Source organism: Rhinolophus ferrumequinum, chromosome 6 (genome assembly GCF_004115265.2).
Source record: "Rhinolophus ferrumequinum isolate MPI-CBG mRhiFer1 chromosome 6, mRhiFer1_v1.p, whole genome shotgun sequence".
NCBI classification, from domain to species: domain Eukaryota; kingdom Metazoa; phylum Chordata; class Mammalia; order Chiroptera; family Rhinolophidae; genus Rhinolophus; species Rhinolophus ferrumequinum.
This window is the reverse complement of record NC_046289.1, coordinates 94734694-94756749: the sequence shown is the minus strand read 5'-3', so window position 1 is coordinate 94756749 and position 22056 is coordinate 94734694. Positions and strand designations below refer to the sequence as shown.

General features: G+C 40.4%; 3 protein-coding genes across 4 annotated transcripts; 1 reads left to right on the top strand and 2 right to left on the bottom strand.

The window, feature by feature from the left end:
* Positions 1-1147: 1147 nt before the first annotated feature.
* MGAT2 (alpha-1,6-mannosyl-glycoprotein 2-beta-N-acetylglucosaminyltransferase) lies at positions 1148-3040 on the bottom strand. Its single transcript, XM_033108992.1, has one exon. The coding sequence runs from the start codon at positions 2581-2583 to the stop codon at positions 1243-1245; it is 1341 nt and encodes a 446-aa protein (XP_032964883.1). The 5' UTR covers positions 2584-3040; the 3' UTR covers positions 1148-1242.
* A 92-nt stretch (positions 3041-3132) lies between these two features.
* On the top strand, positions 3133-4400 carry RPL36AL (ribosomal protein L36a like). The gene is made up of 2 exons (XM_033108993.1): positions 3133-3267; positions 3962-4400. Exon 2 carries the CDS (start codon positions 3993-3995, stop codon positions 4311-4313), a length of 321 nt encoding a protein of 106 aa, XP_032964884.1. The 5' UTR covers positions 3133-3267; positions 3962-3992; the 3' UTR covers positions 4314-4400.
* A 3091-nt stretch (positions 4401-7491) lies between these two features.
* Positions 7492-17155, bottom strand: LRR1 (leucine rich repeat protein 1). Of its 2 annotated transcripts, XM_033107066.1 has the most exons (4): positions 16868-17155; positions 13667-13765; positions 12012-12733; positions 7492-8210 (listed from the first exon to the last, which is right to left on the bottom strand). In XM_033107066.1, the coding sequence occupies exons 1-4, from the start codon at positions 17078-17080 to the stop codon at positions 7970-7972; spliced, it is 1275 nt and encodes a 424-aa protein (XP_032962957.1). In that variant the 5' UTR covers positions 17081-17155; the 3' UTR covers positions 7492-7969. The 2 variants fall into 2 exon arrangements, with proteins under 2 accessions (XP_032962957.1, XP_032962958.1); XM_033107067.1 differs by lacking the exon at positions 12012-12733 and having other exon boundaries at positions 8052-8210.
* Between the last annotated feature and the right edge of the window lie 4901 nt (positions 17156-22056).

Here is a 22056-nt window from a genome sequence, read left to right as displayed (position 1 = left end):
ATGACCATATGTATTTTTCAACTATAATATCTTAATTTGTGGAATAATTTTGAAACTGTGCACTTACACAATTTTCTTAGATTGAAATGACTAATTGTAGTATCTACACAGATATTAGGCTATCAGTAATTTTTGGTTGAATGTTTATTGCATACTGTTAAGGGAAACTTCCATGTTAAATGTGGAGTAAATTTTAAGCCTTTTTCCTGTTACTGTGTTTATCCTTTTAAAAAGTAGGATTTCAGTTAAAGTTGGCACTGGAACATGTTTCACTTTGGCATGACTGAACTTTATACCATTTCTGGCTGTATTTCACTTACACAGCAGCTTTTTATTGTTCATTATCTATGCCTGGCTAATTTTGAAAGCCAATTTCTTCCAAAGAGAATGCATTTTCAAGAGCTGGGTTTTATTTCAAACTCAGTTATATAATGTTACAGATAATAAATATGAAGATGTAATGCTAACTTTAAAAATTCTAGAATGTCTTTACTGAATTTTGGTGTAAAGAGTAAACAATTTATTCTGCAAAATGATTAGCAATCTTTTTATGCAAAAATGAGTATTTTATTTTGGCAGCACTAAAAGAAGAAAAACAAAACCACCGTATGTCTACATTGAGATGAAAACAGTGTTTAAACTTTCTTATCAATCAAATACATTCCAAAAGAAAGTGTTTTATGAAGGTTCCAAAGCACAGGCAAATCCTAACACAATAATACAGGAGACTGTAATACTGAAAATGAGTTTTTGACAGGGTGTTAAACAAATATAACTTCTGAATTATAAAACCAGGGAAACAATCCCTTCCTAGTAACCTTGTCCAGAGTGAAACTGGGCTTGTTCCATTAATACTCTTAACGATTTCATTGTAATACTTCTTACTGCTATGACAATTTTAAATAAATTTTGCTGTACTTAAAATTAAGTTTTGAAAGTGGAAAAGTGTACAAAGTTGCAGATAAAAAGATTAATAGATGCAATTTAAGTAAAATTTCCCCTCTTCTCTCACAATTATTTAGCAGATACAGACTGAGCTTTAAAACCCAACTCCCAAAATGAAAACTTGTGTTTATCAGACATAAAAGGAAAAGATCACTATATTTGGAACCTTTTACAAGAACTTTTTTTTGTATTAAAGCAGAAACCAGTCCTTAAACTCTTTTATTCATTGTCTATTCTGTTTGGACAATTATCAAAAATAGAAGACTGTCGCTTTTGCTTTTCTAATTGTGATTTTTTTCACTGCAGTCTTCTATAACTTTTACAGAGTTCATGGTCCCTAATATCTCCCCACCCTCCATTTTTCTTAGGTGGGGAAATGGCTGGCATAAACTTCTCACTGATCGTTAGAGTTTCTGGAAACAGGTACTGTTTGTTATTATTTAAGAGTGACTCAATTTGGGCACTCTGGGTGGATGGTCTACAGGTTTTCTTGTGGTGCATACCACAGTCTCCAGCATGAAAAATCCTAGGTACTTGAGGAACCAGCACTTTCCAGAATTTTGGAAGACAAGATACAGTCAAATATTGAAGAGTCCAGTCCCAGTTATAATCATCGTAAGTACAGAAAGTGTCTGTGCATTCAATCAGCTTCTGATACGCTTCCCGGGTCAGGGCCAGACCCATATTGTGCTCTGTAGATTTCCACGTTTTCACATCTACCTTGTCAGCAATGCCATAGAAACTGCGACTGGCAGTATAGCTCCCCAGGGAGAGAACGTCACATTCAGGACACTCTTGTTGCTTTAATTTCCACATCTTTTTGAAGACATGGGAAAAGTCTGGGGCTAAGTAATGATCCTCCTCTAGGAAAAGTATGAGGCCACCATAGTCTCGAAGAACTTTGACCCTTTCCCATACAAAATGCAGCTTCCACCACCAATGGTGTTTGGTTTGGGAGAACTTGGCCTCTCTATAATGGCCAAAGGAGTCAGGATACTCAGCATTGATGCATCCCATCTTCAGAGCTGCATTCTTCTCCAAATCTCGGGGGCAATCTCTGGGGTCACTGCCCGGAAACTCATTGGGGTACAACTGAATGCTGAAAGGAAAGAATACCTGCAGAACAGGACAGAAATCCACCCCAGCGATCAGCTGATTGATCTCTGTCGACCAGAAGTCGTGGCTAAAGATGACGAGGACGCTGTCAATGCCCTGGGCTTTCCGAAGTGAGTCCAGCAGCAGTTTGAGGTACTCCGGCCGGTTATGCACCTGGACCACCAGCACCAGCTCTCGGGGCACCCAGGAGCCAGCCTGATCGACATTTCTCAGCGTCTGGTCAAAGTTCAGCTGGTACACCAGGGACCGGTACCTCAGCGTCAGGTTGTCCGCCTCGGGCTGCGAGGCCGCGGCGACCAGGGGAGCCGCCGACTCGTTGGAGACCCGGCGGAGGCCCACGGACACGGCGGGATGGTCCCCGCCCCGGCCACCCGCACCCCGCGCGGGCTCGGCGTCCAGCAGCGGCGGGGCGAGGGCCTCGTTCTTCCTTTGTCGCCCATTGCTGCTCCAGAGGACGAAGCCGCAGGCGGCCACCACGAGCGTCAGGATCAGCACCTTCCGCTTGTAGATGCGGAACCTCATGATCTCCAGGGCCAGGAGCGCGGGTGCGGAAAGGAACTAGCGGCTTCTGCGGCGAAGGGGCGGGCGGGCGGCGGTCGTCGCCTCGGCCTGTAGCAGTCGGAACTGGCCCCCGCGGCTGCCCTCGCTAACTCATCCCTGGCCCCTAGGGTCCTGGGGCCCGAAGGCTCTCAGCTTCCATGCGCCGCCGGGGCTCTACACATCCTTGCCTGGCAGCTGCAGCTCAGGCAGCGGCCCCGCCGCTAGGAGCCGCGGCTCAGTGTCGCCTCGGTCCTCTCCATTCAGCACGGGTCCCGGAAGAAGCCCCGCCGCGGCCGCACCGCACCCCAGCTTCGTTACCTGCGCCTCCAGCGGCCCTGTGTCCTCTGCGCTTTCATCCTTACGCGGGCCCCACACGGCCAAGACCGAGCGACGCAGCCTCACCCCACTCCAGCCGCGACCGTTCTGACAACCCGCGAGTGGCCCGCCGAGCCCCGCGGCCCTAGGGCCCACACCCCTCCGGACCGCCCCTTGGGCGGTTGGCTGACGCGTCTGCGATGCGTGCGGAGGTGCCCGGCCGTCGCTGCCTGCTGCCTATTGGTCCGTGGCCCTGTCGCTCAAGGCTCAGTTCCTACTTCCGCTCTTTTCCTCCTTTTCCTGTTCGGGGCGATCGGAGCCAGGCGAGAAACGTGCGCGCTGAGTTTCCCGGTAAGCTAAGATGCCGACTGTAGCGGTCCCCACGGGCGCCTCCAGTGCTCAGAATCTGGGGTTGGACTAGGCCGTTGTAGGGGAGAGAGGGGGAGACCCGCTGTCTTGAACTCTTGGTAGAGTTCCAGAACTGGCTTCTCGCTTCAGGAAAAGTGGTTCGCGCATGGCGGCTACTGGGCCGGGAGGCACTTGTTAAGGACACGTCAGCCTCCAGGACGGCTGAGGGGTGACGATGCTGCGGAGGGAAAAGTGAAACCAGACTCCTGCGGTGCTCGGAGAAGGAACGGGGCGGGCCGTAGCCGTAGCCCCCCCGTCCCGCACGGAACTAGGCATACCCAGGAGCTAGAACATGGACGGAAAGGGTGCGAGGAAGAGTCGAAAATGAAGTCTAGCTTTGGCCCTCTCTTTCTGCGGAAGGAAAGGAAACACCACTACGCTTTTATTTTTGGAACAGGCACAGTAAATTAAGCCCCAAATGAACCCACGTTGTATAGGTAACCCTGTGCTGCTGCTCTTGCTGTTTGTTTTTTTGTCTCATTCTAGAAATACTCCAGTAACTTAAGCGTTTCAGAAAGGTACACGTGTATGTGCATTTATTCATGGAATATGAGGACTTATATAATTTTCCTATAAATATAAAGCACTTTTACTTTTCAAAATGTTTAACGCCGGCCGTATTTTTAATCTTCACCAGTTTCCATCCTGTGGACATCTCTCCCGTAAAGATGGTCAATGTGCCCAAAACCCGAAGGACCTTCTGTAAGAAGTGTGGAAAGCATCAGCCTCACAAAGTGACCCAGTATAAGAAGGGCAAGGATTCCCTGTATGCCCAGGGAAAGAGGCGCTATGATCGGAAGCAGAGTGGCTATGGTGGGCAGACAAAGCCGATTTTCCGGAAGAAGGCCAAAACCACAAAGAAGATTGTGCTGCGGCTTGAATGTGTTGAGCCTAACTGCAGATCGAAGAGGATGCTGGCCATTAAGAGATGCAAGCATTTTGAACTGGGAGGAGATAAGAAGAGAAAGGGCCAAGTGATCCAGTTCTAAGCTTTGAGATGCTTATTTTTGAGAAAAATGTTGAAGGTTTAGAAAAATACCTGTACGAAAATAAATGCAGTGATATTCTTACTCATATCTTTTGTGTTGTTTGAAATAATAGAATTGCATAATGTGGTTCTCAAGGAAATAATAGTAAATTATCTGTAAGTCAATTAAGGTTTATCCTCTTCCCAAATACCTATTTAAATTTAGTTCCACAAGAATTGGAACTTTGTATTTATATATAAAGAAGACAGGAGTCCCACCTCAAATTTTACTAGATTACAGAGCTAAATCATACAGCAGGGAAAATGCTGATATTTTTCTTTCTGGTCATGTTCAAATATATATGTTGGGTCAAATCATAATTATGATTGAGCTGTTGGGAAAGGTCTCAATCAGATTTCAAAAAAGACAACCTAAACCTGTGTATATCAGACTGGCTGGGGCAGAGAATCCAAGTTGGATAAAAAGCTTTTTGCAAATGTGTCAGGTAAGGACTGCTAGCCACATATAATTAGGTTTAAAATGCAGTTCCTCAGTTACACTAGCTGTATTTAGTGGTCAACAGCTACATATGGCTAGTGGCGACACTATTGGACAACACATGTCCATCGGTTTTTTTGGACAGCACTGTTTTAGAAAGTGGTCTTGAATGTAAGGCAGGAGTTAAAAGTTGGCTTCTAACTAAACTTCTGAAGCTAGTAAAAACGCCAAGTACATGATAGCATGAAACTTTTTTTTTTTTTTTTTTTTTGACTAATAAAAGGTGAATGTGGTCTCAATCTGATAACCAAGATGGCTACTACTAAGTGACTGATGTGGAGGTAGTGTATACAGCACGGACAAGCTATACAAAGGGATGATTCACATCTCAAGCAGGATGAAGAGTTCATGATGCTACTCAGAACGGCCCACAGTTTAAAACTTCTAAATTATTTCTGAAATTTTCCAATTAATATTTTCAGATCTCAGCTTACCATGGTAACTAAAAATGGCAGATAAGGGGGGACTATGTACTCTGGGAAGTACTCAAATGCAACTTAATGATTTGTGAGGGTTGCAGAGGTAAGCAAGCACGACTGAAAATTGAATGGAAGGTTGAAACTCCAATTGAAAGAGGAGAGCCTAGTCATTACCTATGGAAGGCACAGAAAAACGAGTATTAAAAAGGAAAACCTGGGAAAGGGTATGGATTATGAGAGAAAAGGGCAAGAAATGCTTTGGTACGTGAATTTTAAGTCAGCTAAGATAATTACATGGGGATGGTTTGTAGATGAATAAAGTGAACGCAAAGGCAAAAATGGGTGTAGGAGTAACATTCCCAAGGTAGACAGTTATATCTGCATTTGTAAATGAAAAAAATGTTTCTACAAGAAAACTTAGAAATCAGATGCACAAGTTAACTTTTAAATATGCCACAAAACACGTTCTAAAAAACCATGTTTTAATGTTCTTTTATAATCACGAGCACTCTCTCACCAATTTATGAGGTTAGAAAATCCTAAGATACTTTACTTAATTACAGAATTCTTGGTTTTACAGACCAAAATGAACTAACTTTAGAACACAGTATAAAGCCTGGGCTTAAAATCTCTGATCTGGGGTACACAGTGCCTCTCTGCTAGGTGATTTGTGAGGATTAAATAAAATACTGTATATAAAAATCTGGAACAATGTAGGTACTGGATAAATCACAGCTCTTTTTATTTAAGGCATATTTGCATTATATGTACTTTTTTTTTAAAATGACAAACTAGAATAGAGAACTTTTGTAGGAAGAATTTAACTGATCACTAGCAATACAAATTTAAGGTCGCCCAAAGAATTACTCCTCTGGACCAATGCCTTGTCTCAAAGAATCAGCTCTGAGAAGAAACTGTTTTAGAGTTCATATACATAAAGTCTTAATAAAAATTTAAAACAGTATTTGCTAAGGAATATTTGTATTTTCAAAATAGAAAAAAATGCCCCAAATACCTTAGAAACACAGAAGTTACCTAAGCCATAAGGAATAGTCTTATACAGACTACACCTCTAACTCCAAGCCCAAAATAGCAATTATATGCAAACACTCGAATAACTTGTTACCCTCATTTTTTCCCAAAAACCAGTTATGAGACTACTGCAATGATCTAGGAGAAAGGCTGATTTGAAGGGCAGTGGGAATGAACAGAATGGAATAGTTCTACTGATCCCATTTTCTACAACTGTTTCAAATTAGTTCCTTTTCTCTCCCCCAGTTCAAATCCTCATTCAGTATATCGCCACACTTTTTTTTTTTTAATTCATTTTTTAAATTTTACTGGGGAACATTGGGGAACAGTATGTTTTTCCAGGGCCCATCAGCTCCAAGTCATTGTCCTTCAATCTAGTTGTGGAAGGCGCAGCTCAACTCCAAGTCCAGTCGCCGTTTTCAATCTTAGTTGCAGGGGGCGTAGCCCACCATCTCATGCGGGAATTGAACCCGCAACCTTGTTGAGAGCTTGTGCTCTAACCAACTGAGCCATCCGGCTGCCCCTCCGGAGGCTCAGTGGCAAGTCATTGTCTTCAATCTAATTGTGGAGGGCACAGCTCAGCTGGCCTATGTGGGAATCAAACCAGCAACCCTATTGTTCAGAGCCCACGCTCTAACCAACTGAGCCATCTGGCCGCCCCACTTTTTTTTTTTTTCAATTAAAACTGACAATATTACTTTATTAGTCTTAGGTGTACAGCATAGTGGTTAGACATTTATGCCACTTTTTAAATTAAAAAACATTAAGTGACAAAAACCGAAAACCATCAAATAATACAGAATAGTGTCAGTAAAAAGTAGCAATTTTCTGCTCCTCCCACCCAACCTCAAAAGATTACGTGATTAACATAAAAGTTATAAAAGCTGAAGTCTATTCGAAAGCCACTCCTACTTTATGCTTGTTGAACGTAAACTTCCATATATAGAATAATATACCTGAAAAACACAAAAAGTGGTATGCTTAAAAACATATACCGTTTCCCCGAAAATAAGACCTAGCCAGACAATCAGTTCTAATGCGTCTTTTGGAGCAAAAATTAATTAAGACCCAGTATTATATATATTATATTATATTACATTACATTACATAAGACCCGGTCTTATAGTAAAATAAGACCGGGTCTTATATTAATTTTTGCTCCAAAAAATGCATTAGAGCTGATTGTCTGGCTAGGTCTTATTTTCAGGGAAACGTGGTATGCAATTTCATACCAAACAAGTTCACTATAATTTAGACCACAGTAGTCTTCCAAGGTATATGTTCTGCATATAGAAACTCAAATTCTTTCACTGAAATATAAGAAGAAAGTTGACAAGAAAATTCTATGACCAGAGTGATTGGTATCAGTCAGTAACTGTTTAACATTAAAAGACAATCCACAACCCATTCTTGAAACACTAGGCTGAAATCAACACACATGCAATAAACTGATAAAAGTTAACCCCACAACAAAATTAAGTTTTAGTAAAATTCAGGTTTTACAGTCAAATTATTGAAAACGCTAAAAAAACACATTCTTTCCCCCAAGTGTGTGTACAAAAAAGCTTCCCTTCCTCCAATATGACACTGTTAAAGCATAAATGAATCCCAAACCAATTTGTAACTAAATGTAATTTCCTTTTGTGGCATCAGTAATAGGTATCACCTTTACTTTAACATATCACAGGAATTTATGTAACAGCCTAGAGAACAGAAGTAAGAGATAACAGGTGCTTCAGTGCCACCCATATTATCTACTAAGACCACAGTGTGAGCAACGGAGTGTAGATTCATGCTGGTAGTTCCTTGAGTAAAACAGCTTAAACAGAATCTTCCACAAACACAGGTTTTTGCAGTATCCAAATCTTGGCAAAGATGGAAAGGAATGATATGAGAGCCATATGGAATCCTAATGGAAAAAAATGTTTAAAAAATACTTTTTAATGTTACTAGAATCAGAACTTCATACATTAGGACATGAATTATTGGACACTGAATTATAACCATGAAAAAATAAAATTATTAACTAAATGACTCAGTATACTGTTTTATCTTCCAAACTGGGAAATGGGGAAAATATGCTAAAAAACAGCATATGTATTGTAAACCAAAGGGGATCTCTACCACTCCATGAAGTATGTATTAGCATTGGCACTTAATAGCATACCCCATTGAATAGAATGAATCATATAAGTACATTATATGACCAGTGTAACATGTTAATTTAAAGGTATAGCTCTGTCATACAATTCTCATTATGGTAACGGGAGAATTACTGAGTTCTACCTGTGAAGAAACACTTGTTTAAATAAATTTATATACTCTCCTGTGCGTCAATTATTCAAAAGGGAATTTTACACTGTGTGAAACAAATTTAAAACACATTGTTTGGGGAATTCGTTTACTTTACTGTCTGAGCAAGTAAGGCTGACTTCACCTCGCTTAAATCATTCACCCTCCTGCTAAAACTTGAGTGATGCCCAATGAAATTAAAATCAAGTCAAAGTCTTTGCCTTCATCTGCAAGACACTAAGAGACAGTCTCAAGATGGCCTGCCCAGGGCCCAAATCTTCTCCGCTAAACACAACCACGCTCCCTCCAGGCACTTAGTCTCCCGTACACTGTCTTTTCTTTGTTGTTTCTATAGCTCCCAGGGTAGGCTGGCACGTAATAGGCGTTCAGGTCTTTTTCAAGAGATAAATAAAACCTACTCTTATAATTGAAACTAAAGTTTAAAACCTTTTTAGAAAAGTCACATCAAAACTAGTAGTTTACTTTTCATAAGGGATTTGGAATGGCCTTGTTTGCAATGTTTCATTTTTTTCACATATACTAATTTGTTTTTTGTGTATGTAACAATTTTTTAAAAACTGTGCAAGGAAGTGTCTGCTACATGTTTATATTAACCTCTTTCATGCTATTGGTTATAGTCTAAGGAAACAGGTAACAATTAAAAACTGTTATCTAACATAATTGAAATTCCCACATATTTTTCTAATAGACTACAACTTTATGTTTACAACCAATAGTAAGGACAATTTAAAAATAGCTAAATAATATGTATTATTCTCATGACTTTGGATCTATATTCTTTTTAAAACAGGGCTGAAAACATGCAAAATTATACTTTAGTAAAGGTTAGGGTCACTTTAATAAGATCCATATTAATAGAAGTTTTAAAAACAATGTAAACACTGCAATGCTAAATCATTCAGCACTAACAGATTATTCTCTTCTGCCATACCTAGTACATCACATTTTGATCATCCATTTTATCCTTCCAACTCTGCATTTTTTCATATTGGATGTCACTCTGCTTTTCTTCTTGGTTTGTTTGGTGTTTTTTTGATCATTTAGCCAATTGGTTATGGTCTTTTCAAATCATCGGAAACCATTTTAATATTCCTCATTTGGACATAACTTTCTATTTTGAGTAAGTATTATACACACACACATATGTGTACACACACAGACACACATATATATATATACACACACACTTACAACATATATATCTCAGAGAAAGCCTAAAACAAGAGCTCGAGAGCACCTCATTACCAAATGACATCATTTAGATTCATTCCCTCACATTAGTGGTCATAACCCTGAACCATCACTATCACTTCCGGAGATTTAAAAAATATGTCACATACAATGGGGGCCCATCTCTGGTGCTTCTGAACTAGTTGGTCTGAGATAGAATCTAAGTATCTATGTTGTTTAAAAGTTCCTCCACAGCTAATGATAACATTCATTGATTTTTAATTGCCAGATAAGGAAATTACATGTATTTTTACAGTTTTACAATAAACATTCATTGAGACCTATTATGAGCCAGACACTGTTCTAGGCATTTGCATGTATTGTCATTTAGCAGGTAATTTTTAACTCCCAGTGTAGAGTCCAGGCCTTAAACCTGTGGTTTGCAAAGTGTGGTCCGTGACCTGCTGCATCAACATCTCCTTAGAACTTGTTAGGGATGTCATTTCTTCAGCCCCACTCCAAATTTACTGAGGAAGAATCTCTGAGGGTGGGGTCCAGCATTCTGCTTTAATAAGCACTGTTTGATTAAGTATGACTCTGATGCACTCTCCAATCCTAAGGATCTCTGTCTTAAAAAACAGTAATAAGTCCTTAAATTACTTTTACAGCCTTAGTATTGAAAGTGTGGACTAGTAGCCTGACTCACCAGGAAGCTTGTCTGAAATGCAGGCTCTCTACCCCAGACCGCTGAAACAGGATCTGCTAACAAGACTCCCAGGTGATATGAAAGCTCATTAAAGTTTGAGAAGCACTGGTGTTAAGTTATTCTTAATCCTCGCGAGAATCACCTGAGGATTAAAATACTGGGTCCTACTCTCAGACATTCTAATTTAGTAAGTCTAGGGTGGGAACCAAACATGAGAATTTTTAAAGGCTCCTCAGGTGAATCCAAATGTGAGGTCAGCTTGAGAATCACTGTGTTACCATAAGAGCTCTTAAGCTAGGGATGGTGAAGAGAGAAGATTGGATTGGGTTTGAGTGGGGTCCGTGAACATTATAAGGTTGTATGCAAAATTCTGTGTGTGTACTCGTGTGCATTTTTCTAGGCCCATGTCAGCTGTTTTTATTTTTAAAGAGCCTCTCTCCCACTAAAAAAAGTTAAGAACCCCTTTGAAATACGGTCTTCTTACTATTTTATAGGCCCTCAATAATAATTTGGTCCACATCTTAGCTTCCACTCTTACATGAAAGAAGCATGAACAAAAATGAATACCTGGAGTTCGGTGTCTCATGAAACCACCTGCAGTTAGTGTTCAAAGACAAGGGGAAGAGAACCAACAGCTACTGAATCCTACCGCACGCCAAGTGCTTGGCATTACATTAGCTCACTCACCTTCGCAACTCTGTCAAGTGGGTATTACTGTTCCTGTTTCACAGATTAGAAAATTGAATCAAAGAGGTTAAATAACTTGCTAAAGCCATAGTAAAGGGTGAAGCCCGGAATCTAAGCCAAGTCTGACTCCCAAGACCAACTTTACCACTAAGCCAGAAAGCCAGATTGGAGTTCTCAAACTTTACAGTGTCTCAGAACTACCTGGAGGTCTTATTAAAACAGATAGCACGTCGCAACCCTCAGAGTTTCTGATTCAGCAGGTGTGGGGCGGAGTTCAAGAACTTGCATCTCTAACAAGTTCCTAGGTGACGCCAATGCTGCTGGTCAGGGAACCATAGTTTGAGAAATTATGCCATTTATTCATTCAAATATTTATTAGGTGCCTAACATGACAGGAGCAAGCGGTATCACATTTTAGACCCCACGGCACTAGTGGAGAATCAGACAAAAACCCATGCCCTCGTGGATCTTACATTCTACTGGGGAAAATCGACAGAAAACAAATGTTAAAAAATGTGTAATGCCAGGTAACAAATCCTATGACAAAAAACAACCAAGCAATGTAAGCAGGTGGGGGATAAAAGTTTAGATAGGGTGGTCAGGAAAGGCCTTTCCAAGATGCCACTTGGGCAGAGAACTGAATGAAATGAGAAAGTGAGCTATGAGACATTCTGGAGGAAAAGCATTCCAAGCAGAAGCAAGGAGCAGCAAGGGGTCAGACTGTGCCAGCATCGCAACCTATGCTAAAGACTTTGACTATTCCTCTGAGGCTGATGAGAACTCGAGGATGCTATCAGAGGTACCACAGTCTGTGACTATTCATTCAAGTCTTACCTGTTATGTAATATGGTTCGCGCAGAAGATTCCAATAAAGTTAATGGCATTTGCAACATTATAACTGGAAGAACTTTTGGCTGTTCAAAAGTATTTCCGAAAAGATCCAAGTACTCGAGGGATAAATTTTTAAATTCACTAGGCAAAAATGGAAGCTTATTTTGAGCTGCTGACAAAAATCGCAGGTTTGTCAGTTGTCCTATCTTGAAAGGAAATCGAATCAATTCATTACAGTCAAGTTTTAAATCTATCAGTTCTCGGAGCTGACAAAACTGTACAGGGAGAGCCTTAATTTTGTTCTTGCTGAGATCCAAACTCCGAAGTGACTTCTGGAGTGTAGAGTGACACAAGGCTACACTAAATGACTCCAAGTGATTGTCACTCAGATTAAGTTCTTGAAGGTAGATGAGGTCTCCAATTGTAGCTGGAAGTTTTTTTATATGGTTGTGACTCAAGTCTAGTTTCCTAAGGTTTTTTAAGCAAAGCATACGCATATCAACTCGGACAAGCCCACAATAAGAAGTCTGAAGATGTTCCAGATAATATGGGAAGTTCTTGCTTAGAGGATAGTCCTTTTTGGATGTGATAACCATTTTAGTTTTAAATTTTTCAAATTCTGAAGTCTTTACTGGTGCGAGGGCCGAGAGTGGTGCCTCCACATCACAGCCTCTATGAGCCAGTCTCACAGCTGAAAGGAAACTCTTCAAACTGATGGAATTGGCCTGAATAAATAAAAACAAGTTGTTCAATTATAAATACCATTTTAGATAATGTATGCATGCTAATGTATCCTATAACACATTCTGTAAAGAGTTAGAAATGCAAATTATTCATTATTTATTGAAAATGGCTGTAAACATACATTTTTTAGTATTCTATTTTGACTAAATTTCAATAGATACAAAACAACATTAAAAGTTTTTAAAAAAAATTATGGTGAGAGATACCCTCTAAGTAAAACTGTTCAAAGGGGGAACCATAAGAGTATAACATAAGCTAGGAAAGCATGAAAAGATGTCACTTAAGATTTGGGTTTAAGATGTGCTGACCCAAACCTCCAGTGCCTCGGTGCTGAGCTGAGACAGAGCCGTGTGTGCACTGCGGAGTGCCCAGGGGTGCCGTTCACAAAGACAGGAATTGTGAAAAGCAATAGTTCTGTCACAAGCAGAGCCAAATGGCACTGTCAACAGTGCTAGAAAACGTCAAAAGCAAGAGAGATGGCTTCCAGCTGGACAGGAGTATCACTAATAAAGTGGTATGTGAACTGAGTCATCAATAACAATAACTAATATTTGGCAAGATACTTTAGAAGTTTCCTAAAGTTTACATGTGAAGGAATAGTGAACTAACCTTAGATTTGTAGCCTGTAATTCAGCTGGCAAAATATAGACCTGTGTCACTTGCCTTCGAGTTCCAGTCTAAGAACGCCCTAAGGTTCCATTTTGGGCACAGAAGCAAACCGAGCTTTCCTCCCCATCCCGGGCAGCCTTATGAAGCTTGACTCTGCACTTTTAGAGCTATACATGCATGCCTTCAAACACATCGGAAGGAGTCTGTCCCTATTCAGCTATGTGAGACATCAGGATGCTCAAATAGCCTCTCATTTAAAGAAACACAGCCAGCTGACCAACCCACTAATGTTTTTAATATCATACCTTACTCAGACAGATATCCACAGGAGGCGTCTTCAACCGCACAGTGGCTTTCCCCTCATCCACAAATTTAGTGAAGAACTGCTCAATATTCTCCTTTAGCTGCTTAAAACCAATGGGAAAAAAGAACAAAACCAGGTATAATTATTTAATAATATTTATTACAACTAGAATGTGCAAATTTAGTGAAGAACTGCTCAGTATTCTCCTTTAGCTGCTTAAAACCAATGGGAAAAAAGAACAAAACCAGGTATAATTATTTAATAATATTTATTACAACTAGAATGTGCTACTCACTTTGCCAGGCTTTGGTTTAGCTTTTAGTCCTTAAGTCTGGGCGTTCCGTGGTTTTCCGTTCTACAGTTTTATGTTTGGCTGGGTGCATTTTTAGTAACCGGGTAGTTACATTCGTTATCTAGCTTCCGTTAGACATTATTGTTCTGTCCAGTTAACTTTCCTCTCCCAGCGCTTTGGGAGAATGCTCCTCTTCTCCCATTCCAATTATGTGACTGTATTGAATTGCCAATGGTAATTACTCGCCTTAACTCCAGTCCACGAGCCTGCAGTGAGCATGACTCCTACAAGATTACAAACTCCATGAAAACAGCAGGAATCTTGTCTCCTTTGTTTATTATTGTATCCCCAGAGCCAGATCACTGATTGACACATTATAGGTGCCCCCAAATTTTTAATGACCGATGTTGCTTCTGCTCTAGACTTCAATTCAACAACAATTTACCTAGAAGCCATTATATAACCAGATTAACTATGACAGGGGGCTTAGCACAGTTGCCAATATGATGAGACAGTTATTAAACAAGTCATTATAAGCATAACAACTATTAAGACAAGGAAAAGTACAGGCTGCTATAAGACCTTATATAGCAAAGAAAGCTTACCTTGTCTTAGGGTATGAAAGTGACCTTAAAGGTGAGAACTGAAGGATTAGGAGATGTTGGGCAACTGAAGAAACTGGGGGAAGAGAGAAAAGATAGCATACCAATGTATGCAAAGCCTGAAAGCAAGAGAACTTGGCAGCTGTCAGGAGCTGAAAGATGAGTATGGCTGTAGGATCCAGTGAAAAGAGGGAGGTGAGCCTGAAGAGGTACACAGAGATTAGAAGGTAAAAGATTTTGTAAACCACGTTAAGAATTTTGGATTTTATCCTAAGAACAATATCCACTGAATGACTTTAAGCTGGGAACATGGTTAGATCTACATTTCTACAGTTCTCTTTAACCGTAGTGTGAAAAAGAACTTTGGGAGAGGGGAGGTGAGATAGGGGAAGGACAACGGTAGAGACAGAGATATCCTTTAAGAGCCCAGGCCAGGCAAGGGATATGGTTTAGACTACAGCTGCGATGGAAGGAGGTATGAAAACTTGAAAGATACCTAGAAAGGATTCAGTAATATACTGCACGTGGGGAGGCAAAAGGCTTTAAGGTTTCTGGAACGCTGTCAGAAAAGCAAGTTTAGGGGTGGCAAGGACAATTCATTTTTAGATCTTTTGAGTTTGAAATGCTGCAACACATCCATGTGAAGATTTCCAGTAGGTAACGGATTAAGTCAGAAGGGAGAGGACTGGCTGACAATCCAGATTTGGAAATCATGTATCAGATGGTAGCGAAAGTCATGGGACAGAACGTTGGTGTGAGAATGAGCCCCAAGATCCTTCCAATAGCTAGCACTAATACCTACTCTTCAAGGCCCAGGACAACCCCATCTTAATTCATCCAACAAATATTTAATGAGCGCCTACTATTTCCCAAACCCTGTGGCACCAGGTGTTCTACAAAACTTTCTCAAGCCCCTGTAATCAGAATTCATCTCATTTGATACTATACTACTTTGCTTCTACCTTTATCATAGCACTTACTATAGCCTACGTTGTACTGGAAGTGGTTTCCTTCTCCCTTTCTAGTCTCAGGACAGTGACTAAATCAAGTTCATCTCCCACAGGACCTAGCACTACACCCTGTGCACAGTAAGTCTTCAACCAGCAGTTTACAATAACATTTTAATTAGGATTATCACCTGCAATTGATTAGCAGTGCAGTAGTAGTTTTAAGGAAGAGATCATTACGGACTTTTTAAATACGCAGTACCTGAGCTGAGCATGAGAGAGGGGTTTTGGGGGAAGGCAAGAGGGGAAAAAAGGGAGACTCAATTCTGAGTTTGCTTCTGTCATCTAACACTTTTCTAACCTGCTGGTTGATTTCTAAAGTCCTTTCAATTTGAAAAAGTTTATGAGTTGATTCCATCAACAGAGGCAAATTAATATTTAGACTTTCAACTACTTACATCAAACACTAGGTGTCTCTGAATGAGACGATAATACCCCTTTTATTCAACTAAGTATTCGCTGAACAGTACAATATCGTAAGGGAAATAATGCCAGAAATCGTACAAAGTCCGGTCAAGAGTCAGGTGCAAGGATAGGTGATGAACTGCACCCCCTCTACTTTCTAGTAGACACAAGGGTATTCCAATCATTTTGACAAAATAGCATAGTGCCTGGTAACGAAGGGGAAAAGATTTTATATAAAACCCTTTAAAACTTCTATTTCAACTTCCAACTGTTTCCAGAGTTTACTGTTGCTATGCAGATAAAAAGCCCTGGACCTAAGAAATCAGGTCTTAGGAAATTAAACATTTAAGAAAAAAAAAAAAAAAGATACAGTAACCAATGACTTTAATAAAAATATCAAGATGCAACCCAAAGCATTGCTGCTTTACTACTGTACTCATCTGGTCTAGCGACTTTAGATATTATTCATCATCCCTTAAACCCTTAAAATAATAAAAGCGACCGAAAATTCTGTGTGAGAAACAGAATTTATTAAACCAAAGTGCAGTTATGTTACTGGTCCACTGCTTTCCTTAGAGTTTAGTTCCATGCAGGCCGAACTTTCAGAGGCTTTAAAAGGGCGGGGTTGCTAGCCACAACTAAATAGCAACGCTGTCATCAATTCGATGTCGCAGAAATGGGCAAGAGAAATAACAAGAAGGTGCATTCTCAAAAGCTTTCCTCTTCGGGTCCTTAGGACAAGCCCAGGACCCGGGAACAGGGGTGGGGATGGGGCTCAGGGGCCGGTGGCTCACGAACCCCCAAAACGGACTCCAACCTCGGGAACGGCCCGCCTCTCGGCGGAGGGGCCGAGCCCGTGGCTGACTCCCCCGGCAGGGCCTGCTCGCTCCACGCACCTCATAGCGGGTCCCGTGCTTGTCCTTCAGGGTGGAGATGAGCAGGCAGGCGGGGCGCGGGCCGCCCCGCTCGCCCCCAGCCTGAGGCCACGGTTGACTTTTGGGCGTCTGCTGACAGAGGACCAACACCGCTCGGACGCCCTTGCCTCTGTTCCTCAAGCCCAAGGCCGGCAGGTGCCGACTGATCACCTCCACCTCACAGTGCAGCTTCATGTCGCCCAAGCGGCAGCAACCAGGTCCACAAACCAGCTTTGAAACTTCCCCCTTCCCGCCGGGCGGCGCAACCGCCGGGGTCCTCGAGCTCGCGGGCTGTCCGCGGTCTGCCTGTCTGCTCTTTGAGCCACATCGCGGACTTTCTCACTGTAGGGGCCTCTGAGTCCTGCACGGGCGGACCGGGCTCCCTGTCCCTCGCAGGGCTGAGTCTCCGCTGTGGCTGCGGGCCAGCAGACAGCCTGAGGACCCGGAGCGCGCCTCCCGAAACCGGCGATCGGCGAGGGCGCAACGTTCTTTAGCCGGGGCTTGTGCCGCTGGCGGCGAAATGGACCCTTGGCGCGTGCAGCTGGGCGCGGTGGTTGTTATTGTTTGGAGCAGGGTGCTGGTTTCTGCTGTTGACACCTAACGCACTACTTGCACCCTGAGTTTCCCGAGGAAAGGCAGGTACCGCTCTGTTAAGGGCAGGTCTGCTTACATAACTTCAGCACTCGGGACATTACCAGTTAACCCACTGCCACCTCCCGGCGCTGGTGGACCGGTGTTCTGTTTTGGTTTTGGTGGCTCCCCTCACTTCAGAGGCAACACCTGTCACGTCAGAACGCAACTTGATGTGACAATATTTGACTTGGCAATTTCTGTTGAACAAATCCCCACTTTGCAACCGCGAGGGGATTGGATGGCGTGACTGGCTTTTAACTACATGTGAGGCTTGGAAAGACTGTCCAGACCCCAAAAGCCCTTTGTACTCTTGATTCCATATTAAAGAAGGGCCAGGCCCTAGGTGGGGCGAGGGAAGCACCGAGGGCGCACATTTTAAGGAGGCGCTCACTCTCAGGATCATAGTCTTCCCAACTTAAATTGTGCGCCCTAGGTGCCTCCCTCGACACACTGGTCCCCGCCCCATGTCAAATATTACATTTCGTCTGAGCTATATTTTCGCAAACGTAAATGGCGTCCAGAAATACTGATTTTAAATTGAACTATGACAATATAATTTATCCTTAAATGAGCGTCCCAGTTTACAACATGTTAAGCTAAAGTGTTCATCTGTTGATAAAATTCTGAAAAATGTAATTTGCTCATGAAAAATAATAAGATAAAAATTACTTTTTTTTCCTGTTTAGTATTCTTAACATGTTGAGAATGAAAACACTACTCAGCAACAGTTAATCGCATGGCAAGATAGAAAATGAGCAACACCCTAGAATTTTCAAAGATTATTAGACTTTATAGGAATTACTCATTTTCATTCTTTGAGTGAGTAATAATTTAGAAAAAAATAATAAAACACCAGCCTAAAGCGTTATAAGTATGTAAAATACACTCTGAACCTTAGGGACAGTTGGGAGCTGGGAAAATCTTAAATGTTGTATAAACTGTTGTAATTTAGAGTAGAAATGTACAAAAATCAAGAATACCAAAAAAAAAGCCTCAGCCCCTTATTTGATGTTATTTGGGTTGTTGAAGGATGGATTCAGTAATTAAATGTTAATCTAAATATATGAAAGTTACTTAACAGTTCCAAGATGATTTTAGAGTGTACTGCCAAAAACTTATCTTCCTAATTGCCAGAGTCTCAAAAAAGACCTTTGATTCCCCAAATATTTAAAATTAAATAAGATTACTTAATTAAGATTAAATAAGACAGGAGAGAAAGTAAAATAAATACAAGTTTTTGAGATCTCACCTCTCTTCCCCCATCTCCCCCTTAGTCTACCCATTTTTAATGGCTGAAATACTTGGATCTGACATTTATTTTGTTCTTAGTGAACTGTTTATGAAGGAACTGTTTATGAAGGATTCTTTGAACACCTATCCACACTTTTCTGTTTACCACCATACAAATAAAGTCTGTCCATTGATCTCTTCTACCCTCTGTTACCTCAAGCTAGTTGGCATTGCAGACTGACTAGACGTGGAAATACACGATAAATGTGAAATTGGGCTATAGGTTTTTGACAAAAGGAACCAAAGGAATAACATCTAGATTTGTTTTTCTTCTGTCAAATTAAAGGTTTTTGACAAAAGGAACCAAAGAAATAACAATCTAGATTTGTTTTTATTCTGTCAAATTGGTTCCTTTTCTTTCTGGCCTACTACATACTACCCTCATTCCCTTTTCTCTGTTTTGTTCATACTAATTAGTCCTATTAATCTTTCAAAACCCAGTTCAGTTTCCACTAAGCTTTCTTTACCATCTTGATCTTCCTTTTCGGAGTGGGGCAATCAAATTGTATTTAAAATTACCTTTCGTTTCTTTTATTTCCCTAGGTGTCTGGCATATACCAGGCATTCAACAGAATTAATTGACTCTGATTTTTCCCTTCATTTGTGCCCACAGAAACTAGACTCAAGGGTGTGGCTTACTTGGATTCAAGCTAGTAAAATCATAGTCACATCATATTCTTAGAGTGAGGTCACAATCTACGGACACAATCTATGATAGACTTGTCTGCCTTAGGACATTGGGACCAGATCTTAGAGTTCATTTTTTTAATGGTAATCTTCATCTAAACTAAATAAAGCTAAAATAGTTAACAAATATATACTTAAACATTAGACCGTTATAGTGCTGCCCTGTGCCTATTGTCTCTCTTTGATCATGTTTGATAGGTTGTGTTTCCACCATAATTTCCTAATTATTACCGCCCTTTCCATTCTTAGTACTGCCATGTCAGTTCAGAGCTGCATTACTTACTTCCAGAACTATTGCAAAACTTACCAGGCCCTCTTACTTCAATGCATTTCTTCATTCATTTCATATTTATGGCGTTCTTACTGTGTGCCATTACCTATGCTAGATGTTTAGATGGCAAGGATGAGTTGACAGTGTTTACGAGAGAGAAGTAAACCAATAATTATACTACAATGGGATAAATGTTAGGTGCGGGTATTATTAGAGTACTATAAAGTAGCCAGATGATGAAAACAGTTTGTTTGCTAAACCTAGGACTTTGGATTTTAGCCTGAAAGTTCTGGAAAACCATTGAAAATGTTCAAACGCAGTAAAATTCAGACCTGTTTAGGAAAAGTTAGTGTGGTCAGGAAAGAGATTACTTTGGAGGTGAAACGAGCCTAGAGACCGGTATCAGGTAGCTAATGCAGTTAATCCACCATCTATACTGCTGCCCAATTAAATTTCTAAAGGGTCTCCTATTACAGAATCCTAGACTTTTGGAGCTGAAACTTAGTTTACAGATATTCTAATTCAATCCTCTCGTTTTACACAACAGAAATACGTAGAAGCCAAAAAGAATAAAGGGATTGATTTGCCCATGACCTCACAGGTATTTTGTAAGAACAAATAATGCTAGAACTCAAGTCATATGTTGCACTTAAATCTTCCTCAAAACCTTCATGGAAGTTCCACTCTTTGCAGTTTAATTACATATAGTTGCCCAAAGGCTTTTCTCTTCTTCCTTTAGAATCCAGGTCCTATAAGGACAAATATGAGGGCAGCCTCTGTGGTTTTCAGTTCCTTCTTAGCACCTTGGGATTCCCTGGAGCTCAACTCTGCATTTTAAAACATGATATTTCATCTTGCACTTCTGGGTGTTCAGGACAAGAAGCATTGTAGGTAATGTTGTCCAAAATATTGCTGTATGATTACTTATTTAATGCCTGTCTGTACCTCTATATTACAAAGTTCCTGGGGACAGGTTCTGAGTCACTTCTGTTTTATTCAAGGCCTAGTGTAGTGTTCACAGAAAGTAGGTAACTCAGTGCTAGTTGTAAAAAGAAGGAGTGAATGAATACATGCTATTCATTTATTCATTTAACAAATATTTCTGAGAACCTGCATTGTGCTGGAATAGAGCAAGCTTACATACTAGTGTGTATTCAATTAATATTGCTTGTGTTGGAGTAAGTAGTTAGCCACTTGGAAGGGAAGGAAGCTGGATTTCTCCCTCACTCCTAGGGACAGTGAAATAAATTTTAGGTGTATTCAAGATTTAAAATAAAAACTGAAAATGTAAAAGTACTACAAGAAACAAGTTTTAAAGAATTTTGACACAAAACCTAAAAGATGTAACAAGTTGATAAATTTTAACACATAAAACTTAAATGTTTTACATGGAAGAATATACCAGAAACAAAGAAGAATCTGGGGTTGTGGTGAATAAAATAACTTTGCAACCTATATGAAAATCAAAGAGCTCATGTTCATGCATGTATGCATTTACAAATATATGAACTACAGGCCAGCAGCACACTAAGAAAGTGGGCTGTAGACTCAAAGGAGAAATTTCCAGATAAAGATACATGGCTGGATTATAAACATAGGAAAATATGATCTACCACATCAAAATTCAAAATAAAACAATAGCTACCATTTGTAGGCTATCAGAAGGACAAATATAAAAAAGTTTGCAAATTTACACTGTTGGGGATTGTGGGAAAAGATACTTTCTATGGGTATGAGTGAATTGCTACAATTTCTCTAGAGGGAAAATTGGTAGTATCTAAAATATTTTAAAGCATATTCTTAGGCCTGGCAGTCCCATTTCCAGAATTTTATAGACATACTGTATTATATTGATATACTATATAAATATAGATATAATGTAAGTACGTACTGAAAAAAAGTTCACCCAAGGATGTTTCATCTTCATTCCCTTTTTTTGCTATATATTCCTCCGTAGCTTTATGGTCTATTTATTTGTGAAAACATTTGGTATGGTATGCTTCTGTTTGTGTAAATACAAAGAGATGTAAAAATAGATGTAATTATAAATACAAGCATATGTATAGGGATACATTTATACATGTATGTGTCCATATATGTACATATAGGCCCACACATACACATACCATGTTTCCCTGAAAATAAGACCTACCCTGAAAATAAGCCCCAGTTAAGATCTCAGCCAGAGGGACACATTTAATACATTATGACGATGTGCCAGAAGAAGATGACATCACTAATAGAATAAATGTAGATTGTTGTACATGAAAAAAAATAAGACATCCCCTGA

Bases quoted from the DNA above. Each gene is read 5' to 3' on its own strand.
- RPL36AL (XM_033108993.1), top strand. From the start codon at position 3,993: ATGGTCAATGTGCCCAAAACCCGAAGGACCTTCTGTAAGAAGTGTGGA.
- LRR1 (XM_033107066.1), bottom strand. From the start codon at position 17,080: ATGAAGCTGCACTGTGAGGTGGAGGTGATCAGTCGGCACCTGCCGGCC. The intron at 12,734-13,666 runs GTATGATATTAA...TTATTTATTCAG, and splicing joins TGGATATCTGTCTGAGTAAG to GCCAATTCCATCAGTTTGAA. The intron at 8,211-12,011 runs GTAAGACTTGAA...TTTTTCCATTAG, and splicing joins CGAACCATATTACATAACAG to GATTCCATATGGCTCTCATA.
- MGAT2 (XM_033108992.1), bottom strand. From the start codon at position 2,583: ATGAGGTTCCGCATCTACAAGCGGAAGGTGCTGATCCTGACGCTCGTG.